Source organism: Paramormyrops kingsleyae, chromosome 17 (genome assembly GCF_048594095.1).
Source record: "Paramormyrops kingsleyae isolate MSU_618 chromosome 17, PKINGS_0.4, whole genome shotgun sequence".
NCBI lineage: Eukaryota > Metazoa > Chordata > Actinopteri > Osteoglossiformes > Mormyridae > Paramormyrops > Paramormyrops kingsleyae.
This window is the reverse complement of record NC_132813.1, coordinates 9,493,875-9,519,643: the sequence shown is the minus strand read 5'-3', so window position 1 is coordinate 9,519,643 and position 25,769 is coordinate 9,493,875. Positions and strand designations below refer to the sequence as shown.

Here is a 25,769-nt window from a genome sequence, read left to right as displayed (position 1 = left end):
CATACGAGCAGGTACGACTGCAGTATCATACACATGCAGAGCCATATTCGGGCACGCTCACCCAGCACAGAGAGCCTGGCCCCGTTGCTCTGCCGGGTCTCGCCACTGTACTTGTGCTTGGTGATGCAGCGGTAGGTGGAAAGAGCGTCCTCCTTCTGTACGTCCGATATGTACAGGGCTCCGTAGGACGTCAGGAAGAACCTGTTACCTGCAGCACAGAGAGCAACAGGAGGAGAAAACCATGAGCACAGGCGGCCTGAGCAGACGCTGCTTCTTGTGGGGCTGCGAGCGACATCAGAACCGCGCAAGACACTGTAGAATTTCGTCACTGTCTGATGAAAATCCATACTTTCAGGAGTGTGAAAAAATGCATTATCTCAGAAACTGCTTCACAAAAAAAACCTAAAACAGTACAATGAGACACACTTAAAAAGTAGAAACCCCTTTTTTCACAGCCATCAGTGAACAGTTTAGTGTTTTAAATGGATTCATACGCATTGTTGTCCGCAAGATAAATATGTCAGTCTCAACAACGTACAAAAAAAGTCTCAGTTTGTATTCAAAATTAACAATGATGTTAAGTTAGCTAGCTATCTGGCTAGCAATGTTAAGTTATTCCAATTAGCGATATAAAGTAATCCGTACAAATGACCAACAATGAATACCAGAGTTAACTAGTGCAAACATACATGCTAGTTAAATAGATGACTTGATAAAAACAGCTTTTCACTGGTCAATTAGATGTCAAATGTTATCAGTAAACAGAGAAGATTGCACTATGAATGGAAAAGTCCAAAGTCACAATTGTCAAACGTGGATATTCATAGTTTTCATCGAACAGCTACGATATATCCGTACGCCACGGTACACAGAAAAGTTTAAAACTCTCATGTAAAATTTCTACTCATTTAAATGGATAAAAGCAAAATAAAAGTGTTCATTTGAAATATAAATATCTGACAAATGTATGTATACACATCAAAAGCAATGGTTTGGATTTTCCCCAGCCAGTACCTCAGTAGTACTGGGTATACCCAACAGTAGGAACTCAAATCCAATTCCATACATTAGCTGAATTATAGATAGCAAATTGCGTTCCACCAAGGGCATTATATTCGTCTTCCTCTCATCATCCCACAGCGTTTGGTTAGGACTCCTACTGGCTTGTGGGTAGAATCGAGCAACCAGCGCACTCCTCCGGCTCTCCACGCGGAACAGAAGGAAGTGTGCAGCCGTTGGCACACACATCGGAGGAGGTGCGTTCCGGTGTGCGTGGGTGTCATGGGAGGCCGACTGCAGGATTAATTGGCCGTTCCAGGTAAAAACGAGGGCAAGAAAAGAACAAAGTCGTGTCCCAAGCGCTGTCTGGAATTTCCTGCCCCAAAGGTAGTCTTGCAATGACAAGAAAAATTAAACAACATTGTTCAAATGGGGGGAGGCACTTGACTTGTGGCCTAAATTAGTGAGTCACACAGGTTAGGTAAATTCACGGGGACTTCCTTTTGACCCCCCCACCATTTTAATGCAATTAACAATTGCTAACTCCAACTCACACACAGCAGTTAAAAGGTCTATTTCGGGATATCTGCACAAAATCTTTCAGGTTTTGTTACCTGGTAGAATTGTCAGTTCAAGAGAGGCACAGGAAAGGTTGTTATACCTGTGTATTACTTCCATGTTGGCCTCCCGTAAGTAAGTGATTGGATCACCTTTGATTTACAGTGCTAGTCAAAAGTTTGGACACACCTTCCCACAGAAACGTTCATTTCTACTATTCTTTACAACATAGAATAATTATAAGGACATCAAGGCTATAAAATAACACGGAATCAAGCACTGACCAAAAACGTATTAAACAAACAAAAAAACAAGTTATTTGTTGTTTGTTAACCCTAAATGGGCCAGGGACTGGCTGACCCAATGTCTCCTCTATGCCAGGTCCATCAGGTGGCCTCCTGGGATGCTTCTCCAGCTGCCCTGAAAGAGGTCCCATATATCCTAAGCACTCACTGGCCACTTTTCCTTCATTCTCTGGTCAGACCCCTCCAAAACCATCTCCACTGTGTTTAGGTCAGGTGGTCAGGTCATGTGACACTATCACTCTCCTTTGCAGGCAGTTTGGCGCGTCCAAGCTTTTGACTGGTACTGTATTTACATGGCAATAAAGACTGCGTCATGTGTAGCTGGGTGTGCGTGCAGATTTCTATATATGCTGGAACATTCTGTACTCTGCATTAAAACACATTTAGCTCCATTTACTGCACTATTTTTTCCAATAAAAGAGGCTACCTGAGCAAAGTTTTAAATTACAGCAATTACAGAAATAATGAAGACATACCAAACAACTACGTCTGAATTGTATATAATTAATATTTCAAGCAACACCAAAGAGTATACCAAACTAAGTCTGAAAACTTTCACCTGGGACATATTATTCTCATTCCTTTTCTGAAAAATCATCCCACCATTAACCACAATGTAAATAAATTTTAATTCTGTGTAGATTGCAGATGTGTAGTGTAGATTATGGAAATATCGGCTTTGTTACTTAGAAAAACGAAATAAGTGCCACTTGGTGTAGGCTGTGAGTTTCAAAGCTAAGCAGGAAACACGGGGGAGGCAGTAAGTCCAGCTGCAGGTGGGGATTTCTGCTGGTGCAGGACTCCGGTACCGTCTGCAATAACAACAACACGACTGCAGTAAAGTGTGTCAGTGTGCAAGTGCAGCCAGACTCGCTGTGTGCCGGTGTCCCAGTTTCCCCATGTGACAGCGCGCGCTGCCCTTGCCTTACAGAAGGAGGGGGCACTTTTTAATTGTAATGTGATGAACGGAGGTGTGGACAGGGACTCTACCCCCTGTGGGAGCCCACCGGAGTACTAGGTCAACGTTTGGTGAAGGAGACTTCAACGTGAGAAAAGGCAGTCTGACCCGGCCATAAACTCACTGAAATACAGGAGTGCTTGTGAGTGTTTTACAGTGGAAATAGACAGGGGCGGAGCCACAGGGGCACTGGCCCCAGATGAAAGCTGATTGGCACCCGGGACGCCCCCTCCACTGTCACTCAACAATTTACAAACACATAATTGGCTTATAAGGTTGGTCCCTCTGTATGAATAATGGTTCCTCTTCTAGAATCACCCCTGGATGTAGAGCACAGGGTTGCAGTGGCGTTCCTGGTACCGCTGTGTCTCCGTGAGACGAGACGGAGGGCTGAGTAAATAGAGGAGCGAGCGCGTGTGTGTCAGTGGCAGCCGGGGCTCCCGTGTGCCGAGTGAATAAAGATCCACCTGCGTGTCGCTGTTTGTGCGTCATCAATACAGAGAGACCTGTCTGACTCAGCGACTCTGTGGGCATCGGCCAGGGTCAGCGGCGAGCGAGTGACTGCGCACCGGCGTGTGTGTGCGTGTGTGTTTCTGCCCGCACACGTGTCGGGGGGGGGAATCCCTGTCAGGGGGGTGTGTCTCCCCACAGCCCCGGCGTGAGGGATGGCGATCGATACGTTTTATGGCCTCTGCTCCATCCTATACAGATTTATTAAAGCAGAGGGGACAGGCCGGGCTCCCCTGGTCCACGCAGACACTTCATCACGCTAACAAGCTCCCCGCATCCCTGCCGGTGCTCCTCCTCTCACGGACCGACACACGTGAACATGCTTGCATGCTAACTGGGATGTACTGGTAACTAAATCCGCCCAGCTGCCCCATCACATACACAGATGTAAAAACAGCGAAATGCTGGTATTCCTTCATGTTCACTGGAACTTCGTATTATTGGCCTGATTTATATGTGCATCTTCGCCATCTTCACATTGCTGACAGCCAGGTCACCAGGATCTGCTGCTTTTTGGGGAAATTAACCCCGTCACGTGTCCCAAAAGGCCGTATGCGGCGCCCTCCTCTGTCCGTTTCTGAAACAGGGGCTTTATGCTGATGGTGACCGTGTGGGCCTTCAGAATTCACATCCTCCTCATCAGGTCTCCCCGGCCTGCTTCAAAAGGCCACGGTGACCCCCCCGAGGGACACTGACCCCCCCCCCAATCACTGAGCAGGTCAGTGGCCCAGTTCCATGGAGCAAGAATGAGTGTAGAAAGAGCTGGTGAAATGGTGAATGAGCCACGGGATTGAGTGAATGACGGAGGAAGGGAATGAGGGAGGAAAGCACTGAGGAGGAGGAAGGGTGGCATGACCCGTTTGCCTACATCTGTGACACGTTAAATGATAGGTAGGAGTGTGGCAGTAATGGCATCTAAAGCTCTCTCCTCTCCTCCAGTAAGGTGGGCATGTGTGTAAGGACGTGTGTATCGCTGTTTGTGTGTGTGTGCCGGTGATAGTAGGAAGGGGGTGGGGGCTGTAGGCCATCATGCTGAGTGTGGCACCACGCGAGCTGTAATTTCCAAGCCGGCCTTTTGTGCGAACCTGGGAATTAAGTCTTACAGGATAATGTGCACTTGGCGAATTTAACCCCCTACAACACTGCCGCTGCCCTGTCACAACACGTCAGTGTGACGGAGAGAGGCAGAATGAAAGGGGGGAGAGAGCTGAGAGAGATGGGGGGGGGGGGGGGGGCAAATAATGGTGCTTTTCCACTGCATAGTACGGCACAGCACGGTTCAGTACAGCTCACCTTGGTTTGGCTCAGTTCGGCTCGGTTTGTGTTTCGACTGCAGTTTAGTGCCGCTTTAGAGTGGGCGGGATTATTCACGTGTCGTTATAGTTGCGCCGCCTCTACTGCCGTGACATCATCGTAAACGCGCCACAAACAAACACACAACAATGGAGCATATCGACGGAATGGTGTTCTTCATTCTCGGCATGTGGATGTTTTTAACAGCAAGACGAAGGAGTTTGTTTCAAAAGAGGCTGATGGTGCGTCCGAACCTTCGCTGGCTGTGCTAAAAATCTAGCGGGTCTGTTGTGTCTCGTGTCGCAAGTTCAGTGACGCAGTAATGACGATTTTCTCCGGCCAATCAGTGACCAGTAGAGTTTACACGTCACGTTTTGGTAACGGTTCGGCGCGCTTGGAACCTCGGCTGAGGTGGTACTAAAAAAAGGACCAGGTACCAGGTACTGTTCCCAGTGGAAAACCCCCCAAAAGTGAGCTGAACTGAACCGTGTCGTGCCGTACTATGCAGTGGAAAAGCACCATAAGAGGACCAGCTAGCCCTCTTACCGTTAAGGAAATTGGCACTGAGATGGGGGCACCTTCAGCACGGGAGGCTAGTAAATTAAGCATCGATAAAGTCACACCCCCCTCCCGGCAGCCCTTCTTCATCGTCGGTGACCCGAGTGGCAGACCTCAGTGAAATATTAATTGTCAAATCATTCTCTGTTTCTCCCTGGCTTCGCGCTCTCGGTCTCTACCTGTGCGAATGGGCGTGCGAGTCTTACTGCCCTACATACCATAACGGTGCCCAAGTGTGACACACGTGTTGACAAAGTGCTGCCTGGGAAAGGAAGAGAAAAGTGAAGATTCACATGCAGTGAGCTGAGCAAGTAGAGGAGTGCAGAGGTGGGAGGAGAACCTGCATGAAGGTTTATTTGCTGATTTGATGTTATTTGCTTGACAGACATTTTCATCCATGGCAGCTTTCAAAGCTGAGTGTTCTATCTAATCAAAAGGATCATTTAACTGAAGTGATTTAGGTAAGATCAGGACCTTTCACGAGGCTTGACCTTTCCTGCTTCTTTATAAGATGGAGAAGAGGCCTGCAAGAGGCAGGTGATCAGGCTGAACAGAGAAGTTCAGGCAAATCCTAATGGCCTTAACACCAGTCTCTGAGGAACCCCTGAACACGCACGACCAGCCCGGAGTTCAGAGCTAAAGCCCATATTCACCACAGAATTTAACTACTGGAACTCAGCACCCAAAAGCACACATAGCAGTAAAAAGCAGCTCCCTGTGTTTCTGGAACCATCCTTGTGTGTGTGAAGGGAGTCTTCTCAGGCTTAAACTACACATATTGCAAGGAAGTTCTTCAAATGTGCACTATGGCCTTACATTTAGGAACAGGTACACTGATACTGGAGCTTAACGGAATAAGATCCCCGACGACCCTCAGCAAATGATGAATGTAAAAAGCTACATAACACGGATGATGATTTTGAGTAACAGGAGGAAAAAAAGTCAAAGTGACAGTGACAATCAAAGGTGGAAGGAGAGGGCAGGAGAGAGGAGGACGATATGGGCAGAGTAGGATGTGTGTCTCCCTGCGTATGAGTCAGTGTCAGGTTTGTTCTTCAAGCCCACATGCAAATGCCGGCACCGCAGCGCCGCTAACGAGGCCTGCGCTTCAAACCGCTCACTGGGCCCATTATTTATTAATGCTCTGCGGCTCCCCCTCCCTACTCCCTCCCTCACGCTCTCGTTTTCTCTCCTGCTCACTGTTGCTAGGGGCCGTCCGCCATTTGCTAGGTGCTCCTGCGGTGGCATTTGGGGGGGGGTGGGGGGGGCGGGTTGAGCGGCGCCCCACTCTCTCCCATCACCGTTCAGAGGGGAGGGACTGACACCTGCCGACTTTGAGGAGGGAAAAGGTTGTGGGGCATGTGATGGACAGGTCAAAGCAAGGAGAAGCTGAGGGGAATCTGACGGGAATATGCGTGATTGTGGGAAATTGCTTATTTTCACTTTTCACTCTTTAGACGAAGCTATACAGGCCAAGTCAGGGACGAGTGGTTATAAAAAAAGTCGCAGTTAGAAATAGCCTACTGCCTTTGTCCCGTCTGCTCCACTACAGTGAAAACTGTACAGAGAGGGTGAGGGTGGGTGAGGGGAGAGGGACAGTGAGAATGAGGATCAAGGGATCAAAGATGGCTGCTGTTAGTGACAGGAGGGTGACAGTGATGTGACTGGGAGGGATAGAGAGAAGGAGAACAGGCTGCCAATGTCACAATGCCTGTCGTTCACAAGGACATACACACACGTACATGTGCAGATATGATAGAATTCACATTCTAAAATACCTATAGAAAACTAATTACAATACAGTGACCGTCCCAATATGGCTGCCATAGGGCTTAATAAAGGAATCACCCGTTGATCTATATCTACCTCCCAGCCACTTATCTAGTACGGGGTCAAGGGGGGGAGGCCTGAAGAAAATCCCAGCAAAGGCAGGAGCACAAGATAGGGACACACCTCATACACTCAGCCCACACTTTCAGAGACACCAGTTGGTTTCCTCCCAAAGTCCGAAACTAACGAAAAACGTGATTGACCTGCACAGACACAGCAGGGACTGGATTCGCACTCACAGCCCTGGAAGCGTGACAGGAGGAGAGATTCCCGTTCAGGCCCACAAAGGATGCACAAACAGCAAAATGAATGTGAACCAAATCAGGTGAGAACAACACAATGGAGCAACACGTTTATGAGTCAATATGGGAAAAACTTCAGGAGATCACGGGAAATACCTTGTGCAGGTGCACAGTCCCACAGCCTTGGCCAGTGTAGGAATTGTGGGGACGTGGACCCCCAAACGTTCAATTCAGATTTATTCACATACCGCAATAAATAGACCTTTCCATTAAAATTAATAAATTTTGTCCCATCGATGTCAAACTGTCTATTACTCTGCTGGGTATGCTTATCCAAATTCACACACTGCTACACATATATATTTGCATGCACATATGACCAGAAACACATACACCATCCACATATTTTAACACTCATTTATACGACCACTGATGTAAATTTCTGCTCAGACTGCCCCGTCAGCTCTGCTTTTCTATTCCCGTTCCTCTGATTCTTGGATACAAGAGTGGGTCTAAAAATGGAGAATCGAATTTAGAATATTGGTGTCTCATGACTGTCAGTTAAATGAACCCGACCTACTGGACTCCTAATTGAGGAGGTCAGGGGTTTGGGTCCAAGGGGACCGGAAGGTACTTGCTCTATTCGTCAGCGAGGCACCGTCTCACCAGAGAGCGCCAACCTGCCAGTTGCATAAATCGGCCGTGACTCTGTGGCTCCAGTGGTGCATATGCTTTATATGCAGATGAGGTTAAGCCCGTTCTGCAGATGTGACACACCCAGAATATGCTGGCACAGAGAAACGCAACCTAATCATATGTGTGTTTGGGAAACAAAACAACCAAAAATGCAAATTTCTTATTTATTATCTAAGACACAATCGCTCGCTCTCTTCTTCCCCACTTCCCCACCTCTAATGGCCGGCCCACATCTTCTAAACATCTTCTTACTGTGTTCCACACCCCCCCCCCCCCCATCCGTTTGCAGCTCATCTGATTCAAAACGAAACGTAAAAAAACATCCCTTCCACCATTTGCTCACTCTCCCTCAATCGTCCCTTGATTTCCCTCTCCCTCCCTCTGAATCCCGTTCACTTCACAGGTTGCTCCCTTAGCTTCATAAAAATATGCAAGACAGTCATCCTGAGAGACGAGATGAAGCTCCAGCATGGGGGATATCCTTCCTCCTCTGCTCCTCACATCCTCAGGCCTGTGTGCTCTCCAGCTGTCCCACATTTGGAGCATGCACTCGTCTCACGGTTGTAAACAGAAGGGTGAAGAGGCGTCGCGTCGCTTTAAAGTGAAACCTTTTACGCCGCCGCGCAAACCGTTTTTCAGACATTTGTCAGGAGACATGTTGGTGCACTTTTCCTCCCACGACCCCCAAAACGGACGTCTACTACCAAATCCCATAGAGGAGACAGCGTCCACATGTTGCGTTCTGCAAGTGAAGCAACCTTCTCTGGATTAGGCAATAATATGACGGTTTTTCAAAATGGTGCTATTCTTGCAATTGCCCATTATTACATATAATTTTATGTATTTGAGGTCTCCTGTAAGGTGGCAGTCTCCTGGAATCTGCCAGGGTATCCATTCCCCTACTACACCCCTGCGCACATTCACACCCCCAATCACTTACTCACGAATCTTGAAGCATCCCTGCCTCCTGCCTGCTCTTCAATATCATGGGGTGTGTTCAGAAAAGGGTTATAAACAAATAAAAAGGCTTCAGACAGGATATGGGATCACAGACATGGGCTGTACAAGTCAGGCTGGACTGCTAAAATAGGCCTGCAAACACAGCTAAACACAGAAGGTCTGTGCCGCCATATGTATACAGTAAGCAAGCAGACAGGTGTGTACAGAAATATATTTGAATTCACATCCACAAACATTTGTTTGGTTTTCCCCCTCTGGTCACCCAGAGATGATCAGAACCCAGCAACGTGGGATATAGGTGACGGTATCTATGCAGGTGTCAAAACACTGGGTAGGTCGGGGTCGACACGCTCAGCTGAGGACAGCGAATCAGGTCACTGCACGCTAGTCAATGGGTGTGTGCGTGAGGCAGGGAGACTGGCAGCCTAGCGGCACCAATCCCTCTTTCTTTTGTTGGGGGGGGGGGGGGCATCACGGTCGCACAAATGTACATAAACGTGAGAATCAAAGCAGCTCTAGCGCACCAGCTGGAGATCTGGCCTCACGCACACATGCGCTGCCCATCTTGCACATGCAGGTCACGTGCCCAGATGGAAGTGTGCACCTGAATCAAGAGCAGAGCCTATCATGATCATGATTATCGCACCAATAAGGCTAATATGGGGGTGAGACATACCAGGGGTGACCTGGATACTCCCCTGAGTGTGGACCATAACGCCATTTCCTAGGCGACGACTAAAATGATAATGCATAAATAAAATTAAGAAACGGAGAAGAAGATGGATCAGAGGTGTCCGGCTGACTAAGAGCCACAGAAGGCGGGGGGTTTGCGCCTTCATCATCAGGCCATGTTGCGGCTGCATTAGAGGGGTCCTGCGCAGCAGTGCCCCCCCCCCATAATCGCATTTTGGAGGCTCTGGAATAATGACATAAGCAGCACGCCAGTGCATGATGATCCACAGCAAATAGCAAAACACTGTTACTGGGGAATTAGTCCACAGCTGCTGGGGGAAGACGGACAGTGGGGGGGGGGGGGGGGGGCAAGGTGAGACAGAGGCACTGAAGTGGGGAAGGGGACAGTGGGCAGGGAGGGAAGGAACTTATGAGAAGGGGGAACAATGCAGGAAATTAAAAAAAGAGAGAGAAAGAAATGAGAGAAAAACATTTTGGAAAAAAAGTACAGCAGAGGAGGCGATTGGATGTGCAGCCCATGTGGTCCAGACGAGCCCAGAAGCACGAGGAGGCGGACAGACAGAGCAGGCAGAAGCAGCCACCCTGCCATAGCAGAGCCCGGGCTCAGCGCCGCTCAGCCGTTCAGGATCCGCTGCAGCTCTTCGTCCTCCGCTCGGCCTGTTCAAAATGGCCGCCGCGGTACGCCAGAGCACAGATGCGCTGCGTTTTTTCTGCGAAGGACACAGCTCCAGTGCCAGTGCCAGTGCCAGTGCCCTGCAGATGGCGTGGAAGGTGGGAAGGATGGGCGCCGAGGCGTGTGCCATGGGCGCCGTGGGACGCCGCTGCGGAGCGAGCCCGGCTGCATAGCCCCACCGCCGCTGCGGAGCGAGCCCGGCTGCGCAGCGAGCCCGGCTGCGCAGCCCCACCGCCGCTGCGGTGTTGTGTGGATGGAGAGGGGGTGGGGCTGAGCGTCCATTAGGAACCCCCCAGGTTCCCGCGCTCGGACTCCAGCTGCGATGCTGCCATCATGTCTCTCGGAAAAGGTTCTGGAGGCTCCGGTTACAATACGGCAGAGGACACAGGTCACAGACGGCATAAGGTGTATACATTAAAAGTGGCCATTGTAACTACGAGAGCGGACCATCTGTAGTGCTAGTAAATAATGCAGAATCACAGGGCACTGGGAGGCCAGTATACGCAGCGCAGGCCTCACAGCAGGCGGAGTGCGGAAAGGTGACCTTTGTCTGTAAGCTAGCCACACCGTCTGGGGGGGGAGCGATCGCAGAGATGGTGGTGGCAGTGGGAGGGGGGGATGGTCTTCGCCTCATTGGTCGCACCTTTATTCTAATGAGGACGTGGAGGAAGAACAGAAAAGAGGCTAAGGAAGCAGCAGCGAGCGAGAGCGAGCGACTCCGCCGTCCAGACCCTCCTCCCCGTCCTCTGGTGAGCCTGGGCCTATTTATTTGATAATTACCACAGAGCCATTACAGCTGATTTTAAAGAGCCGTCGCAAAGGCTTCTAAAAGCAATTTCATTTTAAATCCCCAGCAACCCCTGCTACCCCCCCACACCACGTTATTAGGCCAGCAGTGAGCTGGTGCAGCACCCACACCCAATTAACTACTCTGCCCTACAGCACGCTGACAACCTGGATGGGGGGGGGGGGGGGGGGGTAATAGGGAGGGGGGTAATAAAGATTGAATTCTAATAAAACGGTCAGTTCCACTGCAACACACCCCCCACACCACCTGACCTGCTTCCTGTCCATACAATCCCTGGGATCTCGACAAGACATTTACAATATATGGCAAATAGAGAAAAATTGGCATTCTGTGTAATTCCTGCCTTTGAAATCAATACAGCAACTTCCCTCTCATCACCATTATTTCCATCTCTATTCCCTGCTCAGTTTGAAGAATTAGTGACTCGCTACCGCGCATCTCCCCACTCACACGAGAGCCCCCCCCCCATTCTCTCATCCACTAAATACTTAGGATTTATCATCCCCAATCTGTTTGATTCAAAATTCAGAAAATGGGCAGCCAGGACAGAGGACACCACATGCTCTTTGATACTGTAACACCTCAAACTTCCACCTAATACTTGTCTTGGGCATCAACCCTTATTTTCTCCGAAATACCGATCACGAAAAAATCATGATGGAAAGTTTTAAACCATCAACCCCTTTCACAGTCACCTGGAAATGAGGAGCTGAAGCACAGCTGAGGGTGATAAAGACCCGTGTGCTCCTTGCAAACCCTCCTTGAGATACACCACGTGATCTTTAAGACCAAGTTGAATTGAGACTAGTGAGAGCCAGGTGGGGCTTTAGCCTACACAGTCACATGACTGTTTGGTAATCACACACATGCCTACTGACTCCAAGATGCAAATTTAAATTTAAATTGCTTCATTAGCACGTATTAGCGTTGCCTGTTTAGGCCCCTCCCCCGCTCTACCAGTCACCCTCTTAGACTTTTACCCTTTTTCTCTAGATATCCCTCTTCTGCTCCCTCACTCTGACCTCATTCTCACTCTCTCTACATCTCCATCCCTGTCCCTCTTCAACCTCCGCTCCTACTCTAGAACACTACCTTCCTGACTCCCTCCTTCTCTCCCTACCCCCTCTACCACTCCCTCCCTCCCTCCCCCCCTCCCCTCACAGGCCCTCAGCCAGGGAGCACTGCCATGCAGTGGTTGGAGGAGTGGGGTTTCTGAGGGACTAATGCGCTCATTAAAAAGGCATGCTTCACCGTCAAATGCCAACTGCCGCTCTCCCTCCTCCTCTCTCGCTCCCCTTTCCAGCATCGCCCCTTTCCAGTGCCCCCCCCCCTCCATCCCACTCTTCTCCACCACCAAAACAAACAAAACAAATGCAAACAAACCCGCCCTAAAATGGTTGCGCACAGACCAAATACAAGAAAAGGGAGAGATCTTTTCCTCTCTCTCGATCTTGGTCTCCTCTGCAATGTCAAAGGCTTCTCCCACAATCAGGAAATCCTAATTAGAAAGATCATAAATATTCAAGGAGTAAGAAGGAAGAAAAAGGGGAGGGTGAAGGAAGATGAGGAAAAAAACGAAAGAGTAAAAGATGGAGGAGAGATAGAGGAAGAGAGAAAATAAATGGGAGATTTTTCTGAGCAAAAAAGACAGGGTACACGAAGAAGGGACAATTTGTGTGTGTGTGTGTTTGTGTGTAGATTATGTTTATATTACATTGTGGCGACCAAATAATAAAAACCTGTTATTTTGATGTTGTGGGGACCATTTTCAGGGCCCCACAAAAATCTGTGAATACACTCTAAAACCTAAAAATGTCAGAAGTCTCATATTTTTTTAGGTTACTTATGGTTAAGGTCATCATGTTGGGATTAGACATTTCCCCATAGAAATGAATGGAGAGTCCCCACAAAGATATAATTACAAACCTCTGTGTGTGTGTGTGTGTGAGTTTGCATTTGTTGATATATTACTAATCAGACATTAAAATCCATAGATTACATACTGAATTAAGCAAAAAATATTTAATATTGATACAGGTACGTCATGCATATTATATAAGGTATACAGATATATGACATACATCCCACTATAATAGGACACTGAGATCACAAATGACCCAGTTCCATAGTGAAAGCTTATCAATGACACACGGCTACTATGAGTACACCTTACTGACACTGCCATGCTGCTGCTGCCCCCAGCATGCAAGGAGCTCCCAGACAGGCTAATACAGCCCCCATCCAAGGTTATCTCCCCCGTGTTTCACCTTATTCTTCCTGTGCCAAAGAGGCAGAATTCTCACTGTTTCCCCGTTCTTCTTCTATTTATTTATAGATAAGTCAGCAACGGCCCCTTAGGGCAGAGCTCCACACTTCTGGTCCCGATAGACCAGTATATATGGAGGTTTTCATTCTACCTGAGCACTTAATCAGCTGAATTAAGCGGTTCCACAACTAATTCAGTTTCTCATCAAAGTACTAAGCCTGTTAGTGATTTAAAGAGAGCCCATCAGGCCGGGATCTCCACCTTATTGAATGATCATTTGGAAATAAGAGTCCCATTTCATTATTAATAACTGATGAATAGTGGGATCCTCAGACCAACCTCTTTGACCTGCAGCTAAAAGATGCTCTCCCGACAGATGTTACGGGACAGCTCTAGGGTCTTGTCGGTGGGGAATGTCTTTTGCGCGGAGTCTCAGTCTTACTGCCTCTTCTGCCCCACTAGCTTCATGCTCTGTCCCAATTTGTCCAATGTCACTGGAAGTAGTAAACACGGTTCACAGTGCGGGGAAGATGAGAGGAAGATGGCGGGAGGCCACAAGAGGAGGGAGGAGGAGAATGGTAAAGGGGGGAGGGAGGGTTTGCTTATAAGGCATAAAAAGTCCTCCTATGTTACATGAACACAGCAGTGTAAAGAGACGGAAAGGCCATAGCCTCTGTTTGTAACCTTTCAATAAAGCCAGGGGGCTTCACAGGAAAATATAGCATAACAACATACGCACAAAACCACCCTCATTTAAAAGCTTGAAATTAGTATGATTTGCAAAGAAACGCACCACACGTGAGCACAGACATATACCTTGTATTTCAGACACAAGCACAGAACCGTGCGGGTCGCTGGCACAGTGTACATGGGGCACGGTGATGGCAGAGGACAGGAATTAGGGCAATACCTGCATATAGCAGCAACGTCACTCAAGCAAGAGGGAAAGTCACTGACATTCAGCTCTCTGCACACCCCATCCCCTACACCCAGCTCCCCCCCTCTCTGTGGGTCAATTGCACTTACCTGCCAGATGACACATGCATATATGTTTGTCAGGCTATGTCTACGTTTGAGCCCAACCCGCGAAGGATTATAATTGGTCTGCTTAGCATACACTCACACACAGCTTACACGGATTTTTCTCCCCACATGCTTAACGGTAGAAGCTCTTAGATAAATCGAATCGCATACTAAAACTTGAGGCTTTCAACCAGAAATGCAGTTTTGCCAACTCGTTTGACACCTGTTTTCTAAAGACTTTTCCAATAAATATTGTTCTGATCTATCTCGTGGAAAAGGGATTCGATGCGATACTCATGGACGCACCCCAAGAGGTGCCTATAGATGTGCATGGAATGTTACAGGAAAAGAGAGTCAGAGATGGAATGAGAAGCATAGAAAGAGACGAATAAGAAGCATCAGGAAAAGAGATGAGTAGAAACAAGGGAGAGTGACATATAGAGGCAGAGAAAAAGGTAATAAGTGATGAGGGGTGATGTGACGGGAGACTAAGGAGGTCTGTAACTGATGAACAGGGTTCAGTTACCCCGGGTTACATTAGTAACAACCTAATGTGTATCTGCAGAGCCTCAACGTCTCCTCAGACGTCTGTCACTCACACACGGGCCACATGACAAACATGTGGGCATCCAAGCACACGTGCACATGTAGGAACAGCACGGAATTGCATGCGTGTTCCCGATAACATATGGAAATGCAGAAACAGAGAAAAAGACAGCGAGCCATGGAGCAGTGGTGCTCCCCCTGAGTGGGGGTGAGGGGGTCTGTGCAGGGAGATGTGCAGCTGATTCCCCTGGAGTGAACGGCATTAACATAGCCATAAATCAACACAATCAGGGACCGGTCCCTCTCTTTCTCCCTCTCTTAATACCCCTCCCTCCTGTATCTCTCCTTTCCCCCCCCATCTGTCTCTTTCCTTCAGTTGCCCTTTCTTTACTTCTCTCCCCCTCCACCCCATCTCCCTCCCTCCCACCCTCCATCTCTCTGCAGTAGGTACACTCCCATGAGGCCGTGCCTACTGCCGTCTCTCACCCCCACACAAAACGAATCTTCCTTCTGCCTGAGACCTACATCTCGGCTAACGTATCCGGAAGGATGCCGGGGTGCCTTTGGAGGGCCACCACTGGGCCAGAGTCCATGCCCAGGCAAACACAGCCCTGGCCTCTGTTTCATAGTGCAGATAATCAGTCACTCCCACCAAGCTATGCCTACATGCTCATGTCCCACTAACCCCAATGACATCTCAGGCATGGTGCATGTGTGTGTGAATATAAATGCACATCCATGAAAATGAATTAATATATTTAAATAAAATATTAAAAATTCATATGCGATGGTATAAAAAGAAAAGAAAAATCCAAATAAAAACAACAGCGTTCCAGCACTATATGCTTGGCCCTTAAAAATTGCTGATGCATTATATTCTGTGCATTAGCAGCACATCAAGATTTAGAATCCAAACCAAAGAGGGAACCAAATATGTAGGCAGGAGGGTGGAAGATTATCTGAGAAACAGGTCTCCTTAATATACAGATAGTGGCTAAAGTCAACACTTTCCTTGACATGGAAAAACACTTTGTCTTTGTAGTGAACTTACATAAACTCACCAAGCTCTGCTACACCTGGAATATGGAATAAAATCAGACACATGTACCTGTATGTATGTGTATGTGCAAACATACCAGCCAGAGTACACATGTGCCTGTATGTATGTGTATGTGCAAATATACCAGCCAGAGTACATATGTGCCTGTATGTATGTGTATGTGCATATATACCAGCCAGAGTACACATGTGCCTATATGTATGTGCATGTGCATATATACCAACCAGAGTACACATGTGCCTGTATGTATGTGTATGTGCATATATACCAGCCAGAGTACACATGTGCCTATATGTATGTGCATGTGCATATATACCAGCCAGAGTACACATGTGCCTGTATGTATGTATATGTGCATATATACCAGCCAGAGTACACATGTGCCTGTATGTATGTGTATTTGCATATATACCAGCCAGAGTACACATGTGCCTATATGTATGTGCATGTGCATATATACCAGCCAGAGTACACATGTGCCTATATGCATGTGCATGTGCATATATACCAGCCAGAGTACACATGTGCCTGTATGCATGTGTATGTGCATTTATACCAGCCAGAGCACACATGTGCCTGTGTGTATGTGCATGTGCATATATACCAGCAAGAGCACACATGTGCCTGTATGTATGTGTATGTGCATATATACCAGCCAGAGCACACATGTGCTGTATGTATGTGCATATATACCAGCCAGAGCACACATGTGCCTGTATGTATGTGTATGTGCATATATACCAGCCAGAGTACACATGTGCCTGTATGTATGTGCATGTGCATATATACCAGCCAGAGCACACATGTGCCTGTATGTATGTGTATGTGCATATATACCAGCCAGAGCACACATGTGCTGTATGTATGTGCATATATACCAGCCAGAGCACACATGTGCCTGTATGTATGTGTATGTGCATATATACCAGCCAGAGTACACATGTGCCTGTATGTATGTGTATGTGCATATATACCAGCCAGAGCACACATGTGCCTGTATGTATGTGTATGTGCATATATACCAGCCAGAGCACACATGTGCCTGTATGTATGTGTATGTGCATATATACCAGCCAGAGTACACATGTGCCTGTATGTATGTGTATGTGCATATATACCAGCCAGAGTACACATGTGCCTGTATGTATGTGTATGTGCATATATACCAGCCAGAGTACACATGTGCCTGTATGTATGTGTATGTGCATATATACCAGCCAGAGTACACATGTGCCTGTATGTATGTGTATGTGCATATATACCAGCCAGAGTACACATGTGCCTGTATGTATGTGTATGTGCATATATACCAGCCAGAGTACACATGTGCCTGTATGCATGTGTATGTGCATTTATACCAGCCAGAGTACACATGTGCCTGTATGTATGTGCATGTGCATATATACCAGCCAGAGTACACATGTGCCTGTATGTATGTGTATGTGCATATATACCAGCCAGAGCACACATGTGCCTGTATGTATGTGTATGTGCATATATACCAGCCAGAGTACACATGTGCCTGTATGTATGTGTATGTGCATATATACCAGCCAGAGGACACATGTGCCTGTATGTATGTGTATGTGCATATATACCAGCCAGAGCACACATGTGCCTGTATGTATGTGTATATATACCAGCCAGAGTACACATGTGCCTGTATGTATGTGTATGTGCATATATACCAGCCAGAGTACACATGTGCTCAGGCAGGGGGCTGGGAGTGGCTCCGCCCATCCCTGGCTGCACACCCACTCCTCTCCCCTCCTCTGACATGTGTCTCCTGTAGCTGCCGGCGCTGCTCCGTTCGGGTCATTACACCCCTTTTCCTCTTCTTGCTCCTGGCAGTGGGATAGTTAAAGCACCTCTGATTTACAGAGGTGACAGGAATAGATCCCATTCATCAGAGCCACAGCCAGTGGGCAGGCAGGGTGGGAAGAGATGGAGGGTGGGACAGAGGGAGGAAGAGGAGGGAGGATGGAGGAGAGAGACGGAGGGAGAGAGATGGAAGGATGCTAGGGAAAATGGGAGGGATAGAGTGATGATGGAAGGAAGAAGAGAGAGAAAGAAAAAAATGAAGAGGAATGGAAAGTGAAAACAGAGTGGAGGGAAGGGAAGATGGGTGGAGACAGACAGAGGAAGTGAGAGAGGAAGAGGAATGAGGGATTTCTCTCCCCACATTTCCAGGTCCATGTCCCTGTCTGAGGTCCACTTTGTCCACACGAAAAGTGCACATGCGCTGCTTAAGGCCTGGAAGGATCCAGCTGCTCTTTCGCCTTTTGCATCCACAGAAGCACGCGGACGGCTTCATTAATTACAGCCTTCGACTGCCTAACAGCCCACGTCTGGCTTTGCGACTGTCCTCGATGCTACATTGAAAAATAAAACTACTTGTGAAATGTGAATGGACAACATCCATTCAAGAGGACAGCCGGGAGAAAGGGGGATAAAGCGAGAGAGGGAAATCGAGAGGGAGAGGCGGCAGTGGAGTGGTGACAGAGAGAGAGGCCAGCGCGCCGTGTGTGTCAGCCCCGCTTTCCCTCCCCAGATCGGATCTGGCCATGTCCCCCGGCACAAGCGCACATTAGCTGCATTAAGTGAGCTGACAGCTCCGTCCCCATTACTGCGGCTGGTGGCACAGCGAGCGCCGCGGCCCAGCCGAGCCGGGCCCGTTCTAGGCTGACAGCCCACAGGCATGCACATGCGTTCACCTGCGCGCACACACACACACACACACACACACACACACACAAAGCCTGGCCACTGAACACACAGAGACAGGGATACAGATGCAGACGAGCTCAATTGCTCAATGCAATGCACAAAAAGTAAAACTGACAATAGCAAACACACATTCTAAGATTTTAGCCGTTAAATAAATAGTGAAAAATATATCATAGCACCCCATAGTTTACACTTGTGTAATGCACTCAGGCTTTACCTGACACACTAAGCACACTACAAGCAAGGAGTTCCCTTGCATGCTGGGAATATATATTCTTATATATGAGGAGTTTTTCAGGTGGAGCTGATAATGTTCTCTTCATGTGATTAAGATTTGCTTTGGAACACGGATCTCTGTAAATCTGTCAGTAAAATAGCACTTGACAATTGATGCAGGAAAAACCACACAAATCCCATTTGAGTGTGTCCAGGTGCTGGTGGCTGAATGATGGTGAGACTGTGTGTGTTTGCATGTGGTTGTGTGCTGTGCTTTACCCCATATCATAGCCTAGCCAACTGAATTATTGATCACTGCCTGTCTGTCTGGGGTTTGTTCTTAAATAGAGGCCATTAGCTACCTTTGCCTCTTGACTATTAACCCACCAAACCCACACTGACCACAAGTTAAGGGTGGGCGTGTCCATCCCGGGGCAGTGATGTCAGCCAATGAGCTCACTCATTCTGTTCACAGGGTCCATGTTTCCAGTCACCTCATGAGGCGTTGGTGGGTCAGTGGCATTGTCCCACCCCCCCAGGATGTGCTCACAGAGCCTGATGCACGCCACTGCAGCCACTTCTAGTCTTTCCAGCCCAGATTAGATTTTAAAATGTTCCTCATTAATCTTCTGCCTTCATGTCTTCTTGCTGGTTCCGTTACATTACCAAATAAAGTCCCTATTCCTTCCTCTTATCTCCATGTCGTGCGCTTCAGTCTCCCCACCTGCAGCGACTCTCACAGTCTGTTCTTCCATGTTCACTTCCAACATCTCCTGCCCATTCAGAGGAAGAACTTCAGCACTGAGAGTGTTTGTCCCAGATCAGAGAACCCAAGAGAGACGGACTGAACCCAGAAGTCATACCAGCTGGTTCCATGAAATATCTCTGCTGGATGGTCCTGTCAATCATGAAGTGGGTTACAAAAAGCATTCAAATGCAACATCACCCCAAACGTGGCCTCAAACATCAACACCAGGAGCCCAGTCCCAGCAGTAATCGCAAAACTGCAGGAGTTCCTACACTCTGGGGGGCTGGAAGGCTGATGATTAACCAGAAGGGTCGGGGAAGAGCACTGGGGTCCTGACCTAATGGTGCATTTTGCCACCTCCTTTCCAAAAAGCTCTGGAGAGGATTATGCGCTCAGCTTGTGTTCCTAGTGAGAGAGAGAGAGAGGGAGGGAGAGCGAGCTGAGGGTGGGGGGTGAATGTTGTTAGTGGGTTAGTGAAGGCGTTGTCCCTCAAATGCTACACTGACAACTGTAATCTCCCCAGGCAAATCCATCCTTAGCCAAACGATGGAAGAAAAGAGGAGAAAGGGGAAAGCCATCTTTATCCAAATCCAATTGCAGCTGGAAAGAGAGGATGAGGAGGAGAAGATCTTGTAATTTGTCTGAGGGATTACTGGCAAAGGGCTCCTAGGAGGACCTGGGCCTGGTGGAGTCTGACTGCTGCCAAAGCGACCAGTGCGTGTGTGTGGATCTGTGTGCAAGCCCGAGTGTGTGAGGCTGAGAGAGACGCCTCTGTCAGCGTGTATCAGCACACGCGTGACTGTTTAAATGTGTGTGTGTGTGTGTGTTTAGTGTGTTTATTCATGAGCACACAGCAGAGATGGCAGAGGAGGAGGAGGAGACACTGAGCTGCCTGGATGGGGCCTCTTTTCAGAAGGAAAGCCTGGAGAGTCACACCACAGCCCTCTGTCCTGGCCTTCCTCTTCAATGTCACTGAGCTGCACTCAGGGTTATGTAAAGACCACGCTGTGAGCTCAGCCTGACCTGCATGGATGCCAGATGCAGAGGTCACCTGACCTGCTTCGCGAATCTCACTGCCCCCCCCCCCCACATTGTTTTTTTCACCTATGAGGAATCATGGACTGGGGTGGTTGAGGAGCCTCTGTGTCAGTTCTCTCTGACTGTAACTCCTCCTGACAGCCCCAATTAGACAGTGTGGCAGTCACTATCAGGCACATGTCAGAATCACTTCACCGGCCTGAACCCCCCCGCCCCCCCTCCCCACCATAGGGGCACGAGGGATGATGGGGGCCGGGGCTGAGTCATTGAGGAAGGTGTGAAAATAGGGTTGGGGGGCAGAGGGTTTCCTTGGGGAATTAACATTGACAACGTATGACTGTCTGATGTGCACGCACTGCACAATAAACACAGACACTCCCATTGGTGGAGCACAGGACAGAGAGGCAGATATCCGTCACTCTTCGTATCTTGTCACCGCCTATCCATCTCCATCCCCCTGTGATGAGCGACACTGATACAGCCCCCAGTGATCTCCAGCAGGGCACTGACCCTGCAGGCTCTGCCTCATGGCTGCTGATATCTCAGCCACACTGATACTTCACTGGCGGCAGGAACAAGGACGTCTCTCACTGTGATAGATTCTCCTACATGCATGAGTGCTCTAAAACACGCTTTATCCCTTTTACACACACATGCACACACTTCTCATTAGCTTCACATTAAGAATCATTTTTATGCAACCGGCGATTTCAGACTTCAGCCCAACATAAGTCAAAAACACAAAAAAGATTTTATGCAACAAGAATTTTTGGCAGTTTCAGTTTGATCATATTATTGAAAACAGGAGTTTATTTTATTGTGATGTTCCAAGAACATCTATTTCTGAGAAATTCTTTTCTTACCATGTTTTCTCAGAACTTGTTCCCTAAAAGTTTGCAAAAGACACATAGACAAACTGACACACACCCTTGAAAACACACACATGGGGGAGATGCTGCCCCAAATTGCAGTGAACTATGTGTCTCTAAGCTGATTACTGTCACTCACCCCACCCTGCCCTTCAACAATTAGGTCACTTCTCTGCTTCCTCCCCCCTCTCCACATTTCGCTACTTTTCTCTCTCCTCTCATCTGCAGCCTCTCTTTCAGTTTAGATATTAACTATTTGTATATTTCCATATCCGCCTAGTTGCTAAATAACTTAAATGTTACACCATTTACATCACAGAAGCTTAAACTGAAATGCAGCACGAATGATAAGCAGAATGATTTATGGATAGATGATGGATGGATGGATGGATGGATGATTGTTTTGTTTCAGGATAGATGGATTTCAGATAGTTTTAGGCTTTCTGGTAAAGCGTGATTGCCTTTCCTAATATCAGTACCAGTAATTATTCTGATGCTCATGTTAAACTTCACACACCTTTGTCTTACCTTTAAACAGCTCTTCTTTTATCTCGTACAGTCAAAATACATGAAAAGGTAATTAACTACCCCAAGTATAAATTAAAGCCGTATCGATATCCCTGCCTAAATCCACTTTTTGTTCTTCATCAATGTAGGGAATTTCAAGGAGATTAAACATAAAATGAGAAAGGTAGTTCAGAGGCAAAACATAACAAATGGATCTCTGTTATGGAATGGTTTCTCTTCCATGTCAAATAGCGATCAGTCATTTCTTGGAAGAAAATAAAAATCTCACCTCTATTTTTATACTCTCTGTATCCATTGCTCCTGTTGCATGTAGTCTCCAGTCAACACAGCCTACATACACATACTCTAGGCTACAGGTGAGGAGGCCATGTACCACAAAGCCAGTGTGTGCTAAGTGAATTCCATTGTTTCGCTCTCCATTTACTCCAAACATCTCTCCGTCACCCTGAAGGAGATAGTGGTAAAGGAGAGGGAGACATCCGAGGGCCCCCACAGCAGCACTTAGAGGGGGCTTGCATTATTTATTGACAGACAAAGCGAAGAGTTTATTCATCGCTGCGAAACAGAGAGAGAGGCCCACACAGCACGCCTATAAGCATTGTAGTTGAAGATCCTTCTGAGGAAATGTTGTGGACTTGAGGCTCCAAGCATCCATGGGCAGAGTTACATAACCAAGCTCTCTCAATTTTTGGCCCTTAGAGTGCGATTAGCTTGGCTTTGAGGGCTTAGACCTTTGACATGGCTCTGCCTTTTCCTGAGCCCAGCGGAATGAGTGAAGCACCAGAAAGGCTGTCTCCCAGCATTTCAAATGCGGACTCCTGACTGGAAACCCCACATATGACTGGACTACTGTCCAACAGCATGGTAACATGCCCCACATTGCACACATCCTCCTCTATTCCAAACCATTTAATACGCCTGCTTGGCTGAAACATTAGGAGGTTAAGGTGGAACGGTTGGGATGAAGTTGAGTGACGAGTCTATTTACTCTCCTGTGCCTAATCATGATTCGATGTTCTTCTTTTCTCTTGCCCCATCTGCAAACATGTCAGCCATCTTGTTGTCCTATCATTCTCTCTATTGCTGAAGCCAGAATGGTCATCTTTACTGTTCATTCCTTTCCTCCAGGCTGTTAAACCAGAAAACCCGAATGTAGCTCCTGCAAACTTTCTTTACTGTCCCAACCCAAACACCGTCTTTCAGGAAAAAGTTTCTTCGAGATGAATTTACTGGTGAACATAAAAGGAACGGTTTCAAAAATTATTTTTCTTTCAATGCTAGTTTCCAACAACATCCAAAAGCTGTAATTACCAATTACCAATTATTATATGGACTGAATATTCTGAAGATCTCACATTCATATTATACCTGAATGCCTTCCAAGAAAGAGTCTGACAATATTCACATTAGCTAATTTTTCACGCAATGTTTACTTTAAAAATATGCTATTCTTTGTAGAACGCAGTTTGTTTCATTTAGAATGGAAGAAGAGTCCATGTGTATGGGGGTTGGGGTGACTTTTGATCAGGGGATGTAAAAATTTGATTCATTCAATTCAATTAAATGGTTAGGTGAATTAAATATCAATGTGTTTGTCTGAAAGGCGTGTCTAACCAGAAAGGTTTTCCTTCAAGAAAACAGTTGAAAAACTGTGAGCATTGATTTGTTTTTTTGACAGGTTTTACATACACTGTAAAAAAAGACATTAATCAAACCACCTAGAAACAAATGAGATGGGTAAAAAGAGATCCCAATGAGCATTAACGTCTAATAAGTAAATGTATGTGGACAAGGTAATATGTGAGGTCTGCATTAAATGCAGTGAAGCCTCATTTTTGTTTTTCCATGTGCTTTCCATAGATTGTTCTTCTTAAAATGTGCACATGGACATATGCATCCTATCTCACTGTACACTGTCGTTGTATCTGCATCTTCTATTGTCACTGGGTTTAGATCTTGCAAAATCTCCCATTTTCTGTTATCTAAGCTGTGTATGGATTGCTATTAGGGTCATCTGCAAACAGTGAACATTTTAGAATAAATAATTGCCTGTATTAAACATGAGTGCCATAAGAAGATAGTTCAGTAAACAGGGAATAGGTGTGAGTCTAAGAGGATGGTTATAATTTAAGGTCCGCATTACTGCTGCGCATTATGGCTCGGATCATTATGGCGTTCCCCTGCTGCAGTTGCGGTGATGTATGCTGTTACCCCTGAATGCTTGTGTGTCCAGGGTTCTCTCTTGAGTACGCTTGTCAGCCGCTACGGGATAAGTACTCTGTAAAAGCTGGTATCAGGCTTTTCTCTGCTCCCCAAGCAGACAAAGGGATGTAATTATATTATTGTTAGATTCCAGACCCCACCCAACAAAACCTACCACCCCCACGCCCCCCAGTGATCACCACTACTGAGATAATTACTTGCATTGTAGCCCAGACCCTTGCCCACTGATGGACACACAAAAACAACAGTGCCTCAAAGAAGAGGGGGTGTGGCAGACGGTGGCGCGTGTGTTGGGGCGCGCTGGCTCGCATGGGGCTGCATGCGCGCGGTGCCGCTGCCCGTGCCCCATCTGTTTCCCTCCCATTTGCCCTCCAAGATTTCCCCCGGCGCTGCAGAGTGTACGCAAACAAAGGGAGGGGAGGGAGGGGGAGCACGACCAGAGCATGGAGGCACACAGCCTCATCCTCGCTCAATCACATATATTTTGGCTGCATGAAATCTAACGGAGGATTCCGCTGCTCCAGTCGGCACTGATTTCCAGTTGGTCTGAATTTACTTCTGGTTAACAAGGGTTAATAGGTCTAGCTTTAAACTGCCCCTTCAGAAGACCCTTTGTATCTTTCTAGCTTTAAACTGCACTGAGCAGCTATAAAGAAGCCTGAAATTGAAACTGACATTCCCAGGGGAAAGGTCTTCAACAGACATAACCATAAAGAACATTTCTGACTAGAAGTTCGTGTCCCATGCAAGACATTTAGAAGATGAAGTTGCTAACATTTGAGCCTTCTTCGACACTCTGAGTTATTTCTGAGTTGCGGCTTGACCCCCGGTGACTTGTAATGGCCACTTTAACAGCCACACTTTTCTAGCCGTTCCTCCTACTGATCCTTCCCCCCCCCCCCAAAAGATCCCCCTTGAGTGCTGAGACTGGCTAAACGCGACAGCTGAAAGTAAGGCCACAACTCAGATCTTCTTTAATGCTTGTCGTGTTAATGTTTAATAGGATTTGTGTATTCAGGTACACAGAGTAACTTGACAAAAATTGCTGCACTTGTAGGACTATGATTGTGGAGCAGGTTAAGTGGCTGGAAAAAGCTGGGTTTGCAGGGGCGGGGAGGGGGGGGGGTGTTCAAGTGGTTGGGCTTGTGTTTACAATCTCTGGCACAACGGCAGACAAATGTTACCACTAATGTACTCCTGCACTGGTGATGCAGAAAGCTGGGCAGCCCTCACAGAGCTTCAGCACACGCCTGGAGACACACAGACACACAGACACACACACACAGACACACACACAGACACACACACACACACACACACAGACACACAGACACACAGAGACACACACACACAAAGGAGGAATGCCCACAAGGCACACTGAAGTCGCCTACACCACGCTCTTGACATTAGTGCATGCATGGATGGTCACAAAGCTAACAGAA

General features: G+C 47.4%; 1 protein-coding gene across 6 annotated transcripts in view; it reads right to left on the bottom strand.

Moving 5' to 3' along the window:
* Positions 1 to 25,769, bottom strand: part of dscaml1 (Down syndrome cell adhesion molecule like 1) — a 106,147-nt gene that overhangs the window by 41,103 nt on the left and 39,275 nt on the right. For all 6 annotated transcript variants that reach the window (XM_072701099.1, XM_072701096.1, XM_072701100.1 and 3 more), the window contains one exon: positions 62 to 208. In XM_072701099.1, coding sequence (XP_072557200.1) covers positions 62 to 208 — 147 coding nt within the window. The remainder of the gene's footprint in view (positions 1 to 61; positions 209 to 25,769) is intronic.